The sequence below is a fragment of the Salvelinus alpinus genome, chromosome 19 (assembly GCF_045679555.1).
Source record: "Salvelinus alpinus chromosome 19, SLU_Salpinus.1, whole genome shotgun sequence".
In the NCBI taxonomy this organism is placed as follows: domain Eukaryota; kingdom Metazoa; phylum Chordata; class Actinopteri; order Salmoniformes; family Salmonidae; genus Salvelinus; species Salvelinus alpinus.
Window position 1 is genome coordinate 42,557,117 of NC_092104.1, and position 17,414 is coordinate 42,574,530.

The 17,414-nt window shown below is 43.1% G+C and overlaps 1 protein-coding gene across 1 annotated transcript in view; it reads right to left on the reverse strand.

Annotated features, from left to right (window-relative positions):
- LOC139545641 (GDNF family receptor alpha-2-like) overlaps positions 1 to 16,274 on the reverse strand; it is a 78,896-nt gene extending 62,622 nt beyond the window's left edge. Inside the window, exons 1-2 of the mRNA XM_071353622.1 lie at positions 15,667 to 16,274; positions 13,293 to 13,601 (exon numbers count right to left, since the gene is read on the reverse strand). Of these exons, the coding sequence (XP_071209723.1) occupies positions 13,293 to 13,601; positions 15,667 to 15,706 (349 nt within the window). The 5' untranslated portion in view covers positions 15,707 to 16,274. The remainder of the gene's footprint in view (positions 1 to 13,292; positions 13,602 to 15,666) is intronic.
- Positions 16,275 to 17,414: the final 1,140 nt, after the last annotated feature.

Consider the following 17,414-nt stretch of genomic DNA (forward strand, 5'->3'; position numbering starts at 1 on the left):
GGCTTCAGTCTAGCCACTCTACCATAAAGGCCTGATTGGTGGAGTACTGCAGAAATGGTTGTCCTTCTGGAAGATTCTCCCATCTGCACAGAGGAACTCTGGAGCTCAGTCCGAGTGACCATCGGGTTCTTGGTCACCTCCCTGACCAAGTCCTTTCTCCCCCGATTTCTCAGTTTGGCCGGGCGGCCAGCTCTAGGAAGAGTCTTGGTGGTTCCAACCTTCTTCCATTTAAGAATGATGGAGGACACAGTGTTCTTGGGGACCTTCAATGCTGCAGAAATGTTTTGGTACCCTTCCCCAGATCTGTGCCTCGACACAATCCGGACAGTGCCTTCGACCTCATGGCTTGGTTTTTGCTCTTATATGCACTGTCAACTGTGGGACCTTATATAGACAGGTGTGTGCCTTTCCAAATCATGTCAAAAATCTATTAAATTTACCACAGGTGGACTCCAATCAAGTTATAGAAACATCTCAAGGATGATCAATGGAAACAGGATGCACCTGACCTCAATTTCAAATCTCATAGCAAAGGGTCTGAATACTTATGTAAATAAGGTATTTCTGTTTGTATTTCTAATAATTTTGCAGAAATGTAAAAACAACAGTTTCGCTTTGTCATTATGGGGTATTGTGTGTAGATTGATGAGCAACATTTGTTATTTAATCCATTTAAAAATAAGTCTGTAGCGTAACAAAATGTGGAAAAAGGGAAGGTGGTCTGAATACTTTCCGAATGCACTGTATACCCACATGGGTGATTGAAAGATGAACTGAGGTCCACACTCCAGTCCAATTTGTGGTGGTAATGCACCTTAAAGTTGGTTGCCAACCGCCATACAAATTCAGAATAAGATGACAGAAGGAGGAGAGATTACTAGAAACGAACTAGGTTTACCCTTTTAGGTGTGGATTAATTGTCAGAGTAGAGGCCCTTGTGCATTTCAGGTAAGATAACAACCCGATGTTTATATCCCAGCACAAATTAGCTAGCAGCAGCAAGCTAGCTAAATGGCCATGAGTTTTTCATGCGTTTCGACCTGTCATCAAATTAATATAGTTGGTTCAGATTTCATTGTGATATTTCAACATACGTGTCCTGATCACATCTGGTGTGGATGGACAAAATCAACGGACGCATGTGCATGCCCGGTCTAGTCAGCATGTATTGGGCCAGTCTAGCGATGGTTCTGTAGTCCTACTGCTGCTCATTTCATGGCAAATTTAGCAAATAATAAATACAAATTATATACTTACTCATGATATACTTCTGCCAGGTAAGCCTACTTTGCAGTTAACATTTGAGTATTTCTGTCAACCCACAAGATGGTAACCACATCAGCTGGCTACACACAGAGTGATAAACAAACAATCGCACACACCACAGACAGATATTGTGTTAGGTTTGGCTGATTAAGCCAATAGTGGCAAACCAAATGTGAGATAATGTCAATGTTGTGGTGTCTGATACTTGTGAGATTGGTTTATGACAGTTTGCGGTGGAACACGTGAAAATTGCATGTACTTTCAGAATTGTTTGGCGAGCTCCTCATAGGTGGGCTCCGAGTTACTGGTAGCTCGCGATGTACCTGTTGGAAACCCCTGGTGTAGATGAAGGGGAGGAGACAGGTTAAAGAAGGATTTTAAACCTTGAGACAATTGAGACATGGATTGTGTATGTGTGCCATTCAGAGGGTGAATGGGCAAACAAAAGATTGAAGTACCTTTGAACAAAGTATGGTAGTAGGTGCCAGGTGCACCGGTTTGTGTCAAGGACTGCAACACTGCTGGGGTTTTCATGCTCAACAGTTTCCTGTTTGTCTCAAGAATGGTCTACCAGAGCTTCCCGGGTGGCGCAGTGGTCTAAGGCCACCAGAGATTCTGGGTTTGAGCCCAGCCCAGGCTCTGTCACAGCCGGCCGCGACCAGGAGGCCCATGGGGCGGCGCACAATTGTCCCAGCGTCGTCCGGGTTAGGGAGGGTTTGGCCGGCAGGGATATCCTTGTCTTATCACACACTAGCGACTCCTGTGGCGGGCCGGGCGCAGTACATGCTGACCAGGTCGTCAGGTGTACTGTGTTTCCTCTGACACATTTCCTCCGACACAACCCGGTCTCGGCTGGCTTCCGGGTTGGATGTGCATTGTGTCAAGAAGCAGTGTGGCTTGGTTGGGTTGTGTTTTGGAGGACGCATGGCTCTCGACCTTCGTCTCTCCCGAGTCCGTACGGGAGTTGCAGCGATGAGACAAGACTGTAACTACAACCAATTGGATACCACGAAATTGGGGAGAAAATTGGGGAGAAAAAGGGGTAATTTAAAATAAATAAATAATTAAATTAAAAAACAATGGTCTACCACCTAAAGGACATCCAGCCAACTTTTTATTTTATTTTTTTATTTCACCTTTATTTAACCAGGTAGGCTAGTTGAGAACAAGTTCTCATTTGCAACTGCGACCTGGCCAAGATAAAGCATAGCAGTGTGAACAGACAACACAGAGTTACACATGGAGTAAACAATAAACAAGTCAATAACATGGTAGAAAAAAAAGAGAATCTATATACAATGTGTGCAAAAGGCATGAGGTAGGCAATAAATCGAATAATTACAATTTAGCAGATTAACACTGGAGTGATAAATCATCAGATGATCATGTGCAAGAAGAGATACTGGTGTGCAAAAGAGCAGAAAAGTAAATAAATAAAAGCAGTATGGGGGGTGAGGTAGGTAAATTGGGTGGGTAGTTTACAGATGGACTATGTACAGCTGCAGCGATCGGTTAGCTGCTCGGATAGCAGATTTTTAAAGTTGTTGAGGGAGATAAAAGTCTCCAACTTCAGAGATTTTTGCAATTCGTTCCAGTCGCAGGCAGCAGAGAACTGGAAGGAAAGGCGTCCAAATGAGGTTTTGGCTTTAGGGATGATCAGTGAGATACACCTGCTGGAGCGCGTGCTGCGGGTGGGTGTAGCCATCGTGACCAGTGAACTGAGATAAGGCGGCACTTTACCTAGCATAGCCTTGTAGATGACCTGGAGCCAGTGGGTCTGACGACGAACATGTAGCGAGGGCCAGCCGACTAGGGCATACAGGTCGCACTGGTGGGTCGTATAAGGTGCTTTAGTAACAAAACGAATGGCACTGTGATAAACTGCATCCAGTTTGCTGAGTAGAGTATTGGAAGCTATTTTGTAGATGACATCGCCGAAGTCGAGGATCGGTAGGATAGTCAGTTTTACTAGGGTAAGTTTGGCGGCGTGAGTGAAGGAGGCTTTGTTGCGGAATAGAAAGCCGATTCTTGATTTGATTTTGGATTGGAGATGTTTGATATGAGTCTGGAAGGAGAGTTTGCAGTCTAGCCAGACACCTAGGTACTTATAGATGTCCACATATTCTAGGTCGGAACCGTCCAGGGTGGTGATGCTAGTCGGGCGTGCGGGTGCAGGCAGCGACCGGTTGAAAAGCATGCATTTGGTTTTACTAGCGTTTAAGAGCAGTTGGAGGCCACGGAAGGAGTGTTGTATGGCATTGAAGCTCGTTTGGAGGTTAGATAGCACAGTGTCCAAGGAAGGGCCGGAAGTATATAGAATGGTGTCGTCTGCGTAGAGGTGGATCAGGGAATCGCCCGCAGCAAGAGCAACATCATTGATGTATACAGAGAAAAGAGTCGGCCCGAGAATTGAACCCTGTGGTACCCCCATAGAGACTGCCAGAGGACCGGACAACATGCCCTCCGATTTGACACACTGAACTCTGTCTGCAAAGTAGTTGGTGAACCAGGCAAGGCAGTCATTAGAAAAACCGAGGCTACTGAGTCTGCCGATAAGAATATGGTGATTGACAGAGTCGAAAGCCTTGGCCAGGTCGATGAAGACGGCTGCACAGTAATGTCTTTTATCGATGGCGGTTATGATATCGTTTAGTACCTTGAGCGTGGCTGAGGTGCACCCGTGACCGGCTCGGAAACCGGATTGCACAGCGGAGAAGGTACGGTGGGATTCGAGATGGTCAGTGATCTGTTTGTTGACTTGGCTTTCGAAGACCTTAGATAGGCAGGGCAGGATGGATATAGGTCTGTAACAGTTTGGGTCCAGGGTGTCTCCCCCTTTGAAGAGGGGGATGACCGCGGCAGCTTTCCAATCCTTGGGGATCTCAGATGATACGAAGGAGAGGTTGAACAGGCTGGTAATAGGGGGTGCGACAATGGCGGCGGACAGTTTCAGAAATAGGGGGTCCAGATTGTCAAGCCCAGCTGATTTGTATGGGTCCAGGTTTTCCAGCTCTTTCAGAACATCTGCTATCTGGATATGGGTAAAGGAGAAGCTGGGGAGGCTTGGGCGAGTAGCAGCGGGGGGGGCGGGGCTGTTGGCCAAGGTTGGAGTCGCCAGGAGGAAGGCATGGCCAGCCATTGAGAAATGTTTGTTGAAGTTTTCGATTATCACGGACTTATCAGTGGTGACCGTGTTACCTAGCCTCAGTGCAGTGGGCAGCTGGGAGGAGGTGCTCTTGTTTTCCATGGACTTTACAGTATCCCAGAACTTTTTGGAGTTAGAGCTACAGGATGCAAATTTCTGCTTGAAAAAGCTGGCCTTTGCTTTCCTGACTGACTGCGTGTATTGGTTCCTGACTTCCCTGAACAGTTGCATATCGCGGGGGCTCTTCGATGCTATTGCAGTTCGCCACAGGATGTTTTTGTGCTGGTCGAGGGCAGTCAGGTCTGGAGTGAACCAAGGGCTATATCTGTTCTTGGTTCTGCATTTTTTGAACGGAGCATGCTTGTCTAATATGGTGAGGAAGTAACTTTTAAAGAATGACCAGGCATCCTCAACTGACGGGATGAGGTCAATATCCTTCCAGGGTACCCGGGCCAGGTCGATTAGAAAGGCCTGCTCGCAGAAGTGTTTTAGGGAGCGTTTGACAGTGATGAGGGGTGGTTGTTTGACCGCGGACCCGTGGCGGATACAGGCAATGAGGCAGTGATCGCTGAGATCTTGATTGAAGACAGCAGAGGTGTATTTGGAGGGCAGGTTGGTCAGGATAATGTCTATTAGGGTGCCCATGTTTACGGATTTAGGGTTGTACCTGGTGGGTTCCTTGATGATTTGTGTGAGATTGAGGGCATCAAGCTTGGATTGTAGGACTGCCGGGGTGTTAAGCATATCCCAGTTTAGGTCACCTAACAGAACAAACTCTGAAGCTAGATGGGGAGCGATCAATTCACAGATGGTGTCCAGGGCACAGCTGGGAGCTGAGGGGGGTCGGTAGCAGGCGGCAACAGTGAGAGACTTATTTCTGGAGAGATTAATTTTTAAAATTAGAAGTTCGAACTGTTTGGGCATAGACCTGGAAAGTATGACAGAACTTTGCAGGCTATCTCTGCAGTAGATTGCAACTCCTCCCCCTTTGGCAGTTCTATCTTGACGGAAAGTGTTATAGTTGGGTATGGAAATCCCAGAATTTTTGGTGGCCTTCCTAAGCCAGGATTCGGACACGGCAAGGACATCAGGGTTGGCAGAGTGTGCTAAAGCGGTGAGTAAGGCAAACTTAGGGAGGAGGCTTCTGATGTTGACATGCATGAGGCCAAGGCTTTTTCGATCACAGAAGTCAACAAATGAGGGTGACTGGGGACATGCAGGGCCTGGGTTTACCTCCACATCACCCGAGGAACAGAGGAGTAGTAGGATGAGGGTGCCCTAAAGGCTATCAAAACTGGTCGCCTAGAGCGTTGGGGACAAAGAATAAAAGGAGCAGATTTATGGGCGTGGTAGAATAGATTCTGGGCATAATGTGCAGACAGGGGTATGGTGGGGCACGGGTACAGCGGAGGCAAGCCCAGGCACTGGGTGATGATAAGAGAGGTTGTATCTCTGGACATGCTGGTCTCAATGGGTGAGGTCACCGCATGTGTGGGGGGTGGGACAAAGGAGGTATCAGAGGTACGGAGAGTGGAACTACGGGGTCCATTGCAAACCAAAACAATGATAATGATAACTAGCCTGAACAACAGTATGCAAGGCATATTGATATTTGAGAGAGACATACAATAAGGCATAAAGTGATTGCAGGTCTTGATTGGGAGAGCTAGCTAAAACAACAGGTAAGATAACAGCAGCTAGTCCACTAACACAGCAACAACAGGTAAAAATGGCGACGACTAGGCAGAGAGAGTCGGATTAACTACACACAGATCCTGAGTTAAAGCACAGAGCCGACAGATAAAACACAAATAAACAAAATGGAGTACCGTGAATTAATGGACAGTCAAGCAGGCATCAGCTATGTAGCCAAGTGATCATAGTGTCCAGGGGGCAGCCGTAGATGGAGCAGGGAGGCCTCCACTAAGCTAGCACGCGGCGTTTAAAGTTAGTAGCCCGGGGGGTGGTCTGCTCAGACGGAGGGGGTCTGCTCAGACGGAGGCCGGTTGAGGGCACAGCGGATGGGGTATTCGTCTGCAGACCAGACGTGGTCGTGTCGACAGAGAATCCAAGCCGGATGGCGATGGCGAAAGAGAGGTTGTGAATTGTAGAATTGTGTTTGCTAACTGGTGCTAGCTTCGTGGCAGTGGCGCTAGCTGCGCTAGCTGCAAGCTAGCTGTGAGGATCAGAAGTAGTGGCTCAGGGATTACGGCAGGAATCCGGCGTTGTTGTCGAGAGACAGTCCGATGCTGGTAAATTGGTGAGTAATATCCAGGCTAATAACAGGGCTGGTGTCTGTGCAGAAGGTAAAAGCTGCTAGCAGCGGCAAAAAATGGCTAAATTAGCTTGTAGCTGATTAGCTGGTTAGCTACTGGGGGTTCTTGAAAGTGTTCCAAAGTTAAAAAATAATAGCGATTCCGTATCACATTGGGTGAGGTAGGTTACCGGAAGGTATAATCGAATTAAAAATCGAAAAGAGATAGAATTTTTTTTTTTTAATATATACAAGAAATACGAAAAAATACGAACGTACACGAGAGGACTAAAGAAACACGTCTACACTGCTACGCCATATTGGATTGACAACTTGACACAACTGTGTGAAGCATTAGAGTCAACATGGGCCAGCATCCCCGTGTCCATGCCCTGACAAATTGAGTCTGTTCTGAGGGGGGATGCAACTCAATATTAGGATGGTGTCCCTAATGCCTAATGCTTGGTATTCTCAGTGTAAAATAACAATTAATTTGATTGTAAGTCAAAGAAGTAATAATTCATTAATAACATTGTCAAACATAAAATGATAGCATGAATGAAGGTAGTGAATGGATTTTGAAAGTGTTTTCTCATGTTATCACACGCCATGCAAAATTAGAACTGCACAAGTACAGCATCGTTCTCTCGCTTGGGGTTTGACAGATTCACATTCACAGCAGGGGGCCATGGCACTCTGTTCTTTAACAACTGTGCTATTTGACAGTCACCCAACCAATAATGTATTCCTCAGGTAATACAAAACATTATTCCCAGCTGTTTAGTGTGTGATGGTTTGCCAGAGGGCAACAACTTATCGTGGTAATTAAGACTCAGTTTGACTTCATTTGCTCTGACAGTGTTGCGCATGGCCAGAGTGAAACAGACAATCATGAGTCCCTTGTAGGAGGATATTGCTCTTAACCCAATCAGTCCCAAGATCCCAGCAAAGATCGGCTTTTCATTTATCTGACTTTCATTTATCTCCATGTCCAGCCCTTATATTTAGCCTCACAACAAAGTGTTTGACCATTTTATTTTCAGGACAACCAGGGCCACAAGTAGAAAACAAAACAATTTGACCTAAAAAATGAGTTCTGCCAAAGCAAATATCTGATAAAAATGAATTTATATGAATGCTGTAAGTTCAGAAATTCTTTGCTCTGTGAGAAATGAATATCCAACTAGTCAGCGACAACTGCGTGGAGTTTGTGACAGGAAATATGTGAGCTTATTACAGTATTATAGACACTATGTCCTGAGATTTTCGATGATCTTCTATGTAGAAGAACCTCTTACCTTCTAACAGTTCTTGTGTAGCTTGTGGGCGTCATAGAGCAAAATGTGTACGTGTTCGTGAGAGTTTCAGCTTTTTATAGATAGCTTTTAATAGTTTGCAGCGTGAACCATTCGGACTCCACAGACGTTGTTGTAAAAATACCTGACCCCAGGCCCCATCAGGATAACATAACCACCGATGGTACAACCCAGAAATCTGTAGCTTAAACACCCCATTTTTTTAAATAACGCCAGCAGGCCAAAACATGCTGGCGTTACGGTGGGACTCATTGGGTTAAGTTGATTCAGTGGATGACTGCCTAACAGTTTAAGCTGTAGAGAATCTAAAATCCATCACATATTTATTATCAATAGGAGTACATTCCTGAGGTGATGGAAGTGTCCTATGGATTTTTCCAGTCTTGGCAAACAGCTTATAGCTTGAAGCAAAGTACATTTTAATAGCTGTCATTCACCTTATTTGTTTAAAGCTGACCTGGTCTATTTGCATAAATGAAGAATATTGATTACATATTTCTCAATGGTTGAAAACCATCTGTGTAGAAGAAAATGGCAACGGCTCTGATAGCTAGTCCATTCGCATGATTCCAATGATCCGCATTCAATCATCTATAAACCTTTATGGCGGGACAAATCCAAATCCCCACTTGCACGTATTCAGAAGGCAAAATAGTCTGTCTCTTCCTGCCAGGGTAAGAGGGGCGAATTTCCCAACTATAGCAGCCACTCTGGGTGTCATTTCAGTCATATTGAAATCTGCTCGACGGATCCTCAGTTACAGTAAAGGAATCATTAGAGGGATTTGCAAGGACATAGAATGCCATCCCTGTCATCATATTTCATTGATCCTTTTTCACAGGTTTTGGGGGGCCTGAAAATCTCTATTGATTTGTTCCAGAAAAATATTGACAGGTCTCTTCCTCTGATGATGAAGCACCCACCTAGCGAGCGTGGCGAGATGAGTAAAAACAGAGGACACATTCAGCATGCAGAAGCAAACTCCCATTGCCTCACTGGAGAAATGTGCTCCTTATGACAGTGGATGGCTAAGGTAATGGCTGGTGACTGCTACCATTGCTCATGGTAATGATGGTTTCACTGAGGAATACTGTGTACCTCTGTGACCTTATGTGTTTCTCCCTTGACTCTGCTTGGGTCCTAGGAATAACATACTCAAGCTGGCATAGGGTTTCTATTTCCCCTCTCTAAATTAGCTGTGTAGTGATATTAGCATGGAATACTGACAGATCCTGCTCCTGACCTTTAGAATACTAGCGGGAAAATCATTATTTTTAAGTGCTTACTTCGTTATTTCATGTAAGATCTCACAATGGCCTGAGACAGACTCACGCATGCTTCCTGCTGTAGAAATATATTCTACTAATTAAACTGCAAGGAAACCGCCCACATAAAGGCCTTCTTAGCTATCTGCTCAATTCACTTTCATTTGAAAGAACAAAACGGTGATATGTGAAGAATGGGACTTCTTAACTGACTGGCCGGAACTGCCTCAAACCCTTGTGCTCTCTCCATGAGGCTTAATCGAAAGAGAAATGCAGCTACCTTTATGCTATTAAAGAGTATGCTTCCCACATAGTAATTACGCCTTTTATAGATTCAGACTCCAAACCCCTGTTGTCCGGCAGTGAGAAGGACCCATTCAAAAGGCCAACCATTATCTGTCACTGACACATTGCATTCAGCTGGCATTTCTTTTAAAACCTCAATTAACAGTTCACATGTACAATATTAACGAGCGCCAAAGACGGAGCGCAAGTAGCCCAATGAATGCTGGTCCTTTTCACAGCAGCAACGCCCTCCAGTTTGCTGCCCATACTACCACATGCGGAGTGTAACAAAGTCTAAGCAGTCACTAATCTTGGAATACAGCAAAGTAGCCTTCTTTATCACACAAATAAGGGCAAATTCAGTAAACCGAAATGTAAAGGCCGCTAATGTGTGAGATTTGTGGTTATCATTGCACTAGGAGTGTAAGTCCTTACCCCTGCATTATGCTCAGAGCATCTCATGAATATAAATATTGAAAATCCACGAATCAAAAGAATAGAAAACAAATATTATAAAAGGACAATCAATTTATAGGAAACTTGCAGATGGCGTGCCTTTGCTCATTTTATCTTTGTTAATGTTTTAACATTCGCCCCTCTTAGTGTCTAGGCAGGTAGCCTAGCGGTTAAGATTGTTGAGCTAATAACCGAAAGGTAGCTGGTTTGAATCCCCGAGCCGACTAGGCGAAAAATCTGCCGGTGTGCCCTTGAGCAAGGCACTTAACCCTAATTGCTCCTGTAAGTCGCTCTGGATAACAGATTCTGCTAAATGACTAAAATGTAATTTAGCAGACGCTACCTACAACTCATTTACACTATCTACAATTCTTTATGCAAAATGCAGAGAATGCAACATTTTTGCTGCAATTTAGCACACACAAACCTTTAATAAATATGCCCCAAAATTCCCGAAATGACTTACTATTTTAGTCAACAGCAACACAGGCTGGCTCTTAGGAATTATCTACATAGCCCGTAGACATTCCCGTATCTGCTGAGAAAACCTTTCAAGCTGGTGCTCTTCCTACAATATCCTAACTTTTTCTGGGTTTTGTCCACAACCATTTTTTAAGTGGCTTGCAGCGTTTTTGAGGGTCTGTGGGGAATCGGCCCTCGTGTTTGTTTCGATAGAGAACAATGTTATATACTGATTGTTTCCAGTTAACAAAAGCCTGGTTGACTGCACAATGGATCATGATTAGATTAAAGCTGCACTGTAAGAGCCCTGTCCTCCATTAAAGCCTGTTTTATCTCCCTGGACAGTACCAAAATGGGACACTTGCATTGTTCGGTCAAGTATCCTCAGTGAAAGACACAGGGGAGGTCTGTATTTGTCAAAACAGCTTACTGTATGTAGCCTACTGTAAGCCCAATTGTAACTCTGTTCAGATAGGCCTGCTTTAGTGTCCTAACATTTCACTTGAACCCTCTAACCTAGAGCATAGGCATAGAGACTGACATATCTTGACTGGTGCCATAGGAAGTTAGCTCCTGGTAAAAGTGACTTAGCCACAGTTGAATAGCATATGGTGTGTCAAAGCTTTTGACTACATTAGAGCTTATGATTTGATTTGACATCAGCTGCAGTGATGTCTTGAAACATTCATCATGCCACGCTTATGACAATGTGAAGTAGGCTTTTGAAGGACTAAGGTCTAAGTGAAATATTACCTCCTGGATTGTGCAAGTGGCTGGCTCCAGGCCATTGAACGGTGGGTTTATAACCTAATAATATGATAATATGGAACACTTTAGGTGAAAACCAATAGCGCACCCCTAACAGGTCTTGCTGCTGTAATTGCATTATTGCTCCATTATTTCACAGAGAATGGAAAGCATATATTTTTCATCAGGGGTATCAATATACAGTGCATTTGGAAAGTATTCAGTCCCCTTGACTTTTTACACATTTTGTTATGTTACAGCATTATTCTAAAATTGATTAAATATTTTTTTCTGCTCATCAATCTACACACAACACCCCATAATGACAAAGCAAAAACTATTTTTTAGAATGTTTGGAAATGTATTAAAAACTAAAAACGGAAATATGACATTTACATAAGTATTCAGACCCTTTACTCAGTACTTTGTTGTAGCACCTTTGGCCGTGATTAAAGCTTTGAGTCTTCTTGGGTATGACGCTACAAGCTTGGCACACCTGTATTTGGGGAGTTTCTCCCATTCTTCTCTGCAGATCCTCTCAAGCTCTGTCAGGCTGGATGAGGAGCGTCGCTGCAGAGCTATTGTCAGGTTTCTCCAGAGATGTTAGATCGGGTTCAAGTCCGGACTCTAGCTGGGCAACTCAAGGACATTCAGAGACTTGTCCCAAAGCCACTCCTGCTTTGTCTTGGGTGTGTGCTTAGGGTCATTGTCCTGTTGGAAGGTGAACCTTCGCCCCAGTCTGATGTCCTGAGCGCTCTGGAGCACTTTTTCATCATGGATCTCTCTGTACTTTGCTCCGTTCATCTTTCCCTCAATCCTGACTAGTTTCCCAGTCCCTGCCACTGAAAAACATCCCCACAGCATGATGCTGCCACCACCATGCTTCAACATAGAGATGGTGCCAAATTCTTACAGATGTGATGCTTGGCATTCAGGCCAAAGAGTTCAATCTTGGCTTCATCAGACCAGAGAATCTTGTTTAGGTGCCTTTATGGCTAACTCAAAGCGGGCTGTCATTTGCCTTTTACTGAGGAGTGGCTTCCATCTGGCCACTCTACCATAAAGGCCTGATTGGTGGAGTGCTGCAGAGATGGTTGTCCTTCTGGAAGGTTCTCCCATCTCCACAGAGGAACTCTGGAGCTCTGTCAGAGTGACCATCGGGTTCTTGGTCACATCCCTGACCAAGGCTCTTCTCCCCCGATTGCTCAGTTTGACCGGGCGGCCAGCTCTAGGAAGAGTCTAGGAAGTTTGGTGGTTCCAAACTTCTTCTATTTAAGAATCATGGAGGCCACTGTATTCTTGGGGACCTTCAATGCTGCAGAAATGTTTTGGTACTCTTCCCCAGATCTGTGACTCGACATAATCCTGTCTCGGAGCTCTACGGACAATTCCTTCGACCACATGGCTTGGTTTTTGCTCTGACATGCACTGTCAATTGTGGGACCTTATATAGACAGGTGTGGGCATTTCCAAATCATGTCCAATCAATTGAATTTCCCAAAGGTGGACTCCAATCAGTTCAAGGATGATCAATGGAAACAGAATGCACCTGAGCTCAATTTCGAGTCTCATAGCAAAGGGCTGAAATGCAAACACTTATAAAAACCTGTTTTCGCTTTGCATTATGGGGTATTGTGCGTAGATTGACGGGGGAAAGAGTTCATTTAATCAATTTTAGAATAAGGCTGCAACATAACAAAATTTCCGAATGCACTCTATCCTGTAGCAGGTGCAGCATACAATCCATGAGACTTTCCTTATTCTCTGCATTGTTTTTAAAGAGACCTAGATGATCATGTAGCCACTGTATCTAATTAGATCTAATTTGCTGATTACGTGTTTGGTCACGAACAAAACATATTTTTTTAATCAATGAGATACACAATTCATAATAGCAGAGTTATTCTATCTGTATGTGTTTATCGTCTATATATTCTGTTTTGATTCAGTTTACTGCTGCAACACCATTTCACCAAATCAAATTCCATTTCTAATTCTTATCTATGCACATACATGCAGATCTCATTATGCAAGTATCTATGTATATGGTACAAGAACATTTCAAAAAACAATTTATTCATTGATTTCAGTCTCACCTTCGGTCAGGCCCATGTGGATGCTCCAATAGCTCTGCAGACACTGCAGCTCTTTCTTCATGCCCCTTTTACATCGACAGTCATACAGCGGGCTGACCAGCAGCACCTCCAGGGCAGCCTGGCACTCCCTGTTGGCCAGCATGGTGTCCCTCTCTCTGCCCACCAGGCACTGACGCATCACCCGGTAGCGGGAGCTGCACTGGGGGTTCTGGTTGCATATGTCACTGGCCCTCACGCAATCCAACCAGCCATGGGCACCCGTCCCAACCAGGGCCGATGAGGAACCACCCCAGGAGGACACAACCCCGTCTGAGGGAGGGAACAGGAGGCTGTTTCATTGGTCTGACATATGGAGTTACACATGCATGGGAATATTTGATGGATTTACTGTGTCGCTGGTGCTGTATGAACATTTCATAAGGTGTTTGCTAAACCTCTTCTTGAGTACCTCCAGGCGTTCCATGTGTTTGATATATTCCACAACTAGCACATCTGACAAAATTGACTCAAGAGTGCTAGTACTGGAATACATGAAATAAGTGGAATACCTGTGGGGTACCAATTGAGGTTTAGGAAACACTGGTGTAAGGGATTTCTGATCACTGGACATTTTGTTTACGAATATGAAACATGCAGAGAATACATACACATACGGTATAAGGAAATGCAATTAAATAACCGTGTAATCACCCAGCGGACAAAAGTGGTTGCAATGACGCCATTCTGATGTTTTTTCTGATGCAATGTTTGGGTTGAAATATTTGTATATGGTTTTCTGACCAGATATGGCATATTATATTTCATGTCTCAATGTTGTCATGAAAAATACATCTTTGGTCGTAATGTATTAGCTCCAAAAACAAACAAAAAATCAACCAGAAAATGACATCATTATGACATCCCATGCCAAATGTTGTCCACTAGGAACTATATATTGGTCCTAAACCGTTTTGAGAATTTAATAATATTGCTCTTCTCTCAAGAGCAGAATCTGATAGACCTATTATAAATGCAGGCTACTGTGCAATTGGAAACTCAAACTCCTTACAATGCTGCAATCTCGGCAGGCAGAATTTGGCATGGGACATAATAATCACATTATCTGGTTGTGAACTACATTTCTGGCTGTAGAAAGGTCAGATTACCAGATTACAACGGCATCAAAGATTCTGAGTACAGACTTCATATTTTGGTTGTTATCTGGTCAGATAACCAGATGAGAATCAGTTACATGTGTTTTGTCTGGTCACTAAAGAGATGTATTAAAAATTTCATTTTGAAATCAGTATAAAACCCGAACATGACGTCATTGCAACCGGTTTTGCCAACTGGGATGAAACAGGTGCAAGATTTTCTTTGACAAACAGACCCAGGAACAGATCGAAATATATGATAGTTGTTTGACATGTTCATTTGTATGTAGGCTATGATTAGCACAAACGCATTTGATGCATCAATTAGTTATATGACATATTTCAGTCTATTATCTGTTATGCTTCATGGGCTGCGTTTACACAGGCAGCCCAATTCTGATATTTTGCACATTTATTGGCAAGATATCGGATCTGATTGGTCAAGACCAATAATTTGGCAAAATATCAGAATTGGGCTGCCTGCGTATGGTCATTGATCCCAATGCACTTACCTTCAGAATATTAAAGTGTTCCATATTGTTGTTGTGTATGGCAGACAAATCAATAACAAACATAGTGAGAGCAAGACAGAGGCTTATCTCTTGAATGGCATAGACAAGGAAAGATACAAACACTGACTCCTATTTAGATGGAAAGACTGACATGAGAGATACCTTCAGGTAAACCTGCAAACTGCTAAGGGAGATATCGCTATAGACTTTGCAATTGGTTTAAAGTACAGGGAGTGCGCAGTACAACTAAATTATGCATATAATCACTATTAGTAACTGATTAATTAAGCATCTTCTACCAACAAGACAGATCGTCATCATCAACATCATCATCATCATGTTTAGGCTATGCATGAACTTTATGTGAGTTATTTCACTATCTCAACCTTAATCAAATAGGCAGACGAGATGCGAAAAGACAATACATATCTGCACTAACAACAAGTTGGGAGTATAGGTAAAATGTTGCACCTAATAAGTTCAAACGTTCACTCTATGGGTAATTAAGGAAACAATTTAAATGTAATATATTTAATGATCCGATAGTAAAACTTAAGATTGATTTCACAATAAGTAGGTTATAGGCGAAACAATCTCAAATGAAAGAGTCCTACTGAATGTATAATATTCACAACGATTACAAAACTATCCCCATGCATGCGGTGGAATTGGATAAATTGTTTTGTCTGCATTTAAAACTTAAGAACCATCAGAAAATAAATGTCTCACCTAATAGAAAAAGAACGAGGTAGAAATAAATCCACATCATGAAGAATTGGTAGCCGAATTAGATTCAAGGTCAAGAAGCTGTCAAAGTGAGGATCCGATTTAATTTCTTCCTTTTGTAAACGTGTTGTAATTCCCTTTCCAAATAGTTGGTTCCGTCGTAACTACAACTGGGAGAATTTAAATATTCGCGCAAAAAAAATACAATTTAGTCTACGGAACGCGCCTTCACAATTTCCACTCTCCTTAATCCAGATTCCAGATTCGAAAATACACAAAAATGACAATCTCAAAATCCTCTTGGTAAAGGAATTAAATCCCAGTCTGTGAGCAGTTATTTCATAGGTCGTAGGCTTTATATACACTGTACATATCGAATGAACTGTGGCATCTCTCTGCATCAAGAGCTCTGATGATCCAGTTCGCAGCTCCCACACTTGAAACGAAATACAAAGAAAATTATTTGGCAACGAAAATGATGTCAGACAACTTTTTTCAATGACATTTCTCTGGAGGAATAAGGAAACTACAATTACTGTAGCCTACGCAGGAGGGACATTGCCGAGTGAAGACTTGACTCTCCAAAAGCCGCGCGCCTCTGACTTTCTGAGTATCTGCGCTTCTTTTTGAGTGTTCTGGCATCACAGGAGTTAATTTCACGAGCTTCGGGAAACCAGCAGAGGGCGATGCTAACTCGCTCGTTTACTGGAAAAACTACGAACAACGCTATTTATGCAAGAATATGGCTTCTGTCAAATTATTATTAGAGGAGTCCATCTTCTGGTTGACTGCTCGATTACTGGCCCACGGTAATTATCTTCAGTAGATTGTGACATTTCGGAATTGGCTGTATCATGTATGTCATCAAATTAATTGTTGTTTTAATGCTTCCACAATCCCCTCATTCACCATAAAACGAACACCTCTTTAAAAAGTCAAGACAGGACATTTGCCTGTTCCTGCACATCACAAAATGTGTTATACATGTTATTTATTTGTCAGGTATATTCATGGGATCACATAAACCCTACTTTTACCATGTCAATGCCAGTTGATAACATGTAGGCCTACATGTCTAACAGAATTATCAAATGCAGACCTCTCAGATGGCAGAGATAACAACAACAGGCTAATTCATTTCCACTATATCCCATCATTACACTTCATGGGATGTTATATTCATGGTCTCAAACTAGGAAGTAAATGTTGAGGCACAAAACCTACATTTTTCAAAATGTCTTTCACTTTTACAAAAATAACTGTTGTGCTTCATTGCTTAAATAGGTTCTGGCCATCATACATCTTTACAAATCTTGAAAACAAAGTCTATTTAGAGACAGGCACATTGAAAAACTGCATGGCCAGTGCCTAATAATGATGATAAACTGTCAGATGGTCATGTGTTACAGGGGCAGCACTGAGCCAGCCTGCCACGTCACTTCCTGGTCTAGCTCAAACTGCGCATTTTATGTCTTGAAAATATCCCCCATGAGATGCCATTTTGGTCGTTAAAATCGACTTCCTTGACTTCAAGTGTGCCATTGAGTCTTCACATAGTATTGAATGGTGTGATGTCATTGATGGGTTTATCAATTTATATATACCATCCACACTCTTAAAAAAAAACACGCTATCTAGATTCTAAAACGTAAATGGGTTCTTCTGTTGTCCCTAGGGTTGAACATTTTGGGGAATATTCAGAGGTGGAAACTTTCCGTGGAATTAACGGGAATATATGGGAATTAACGGGA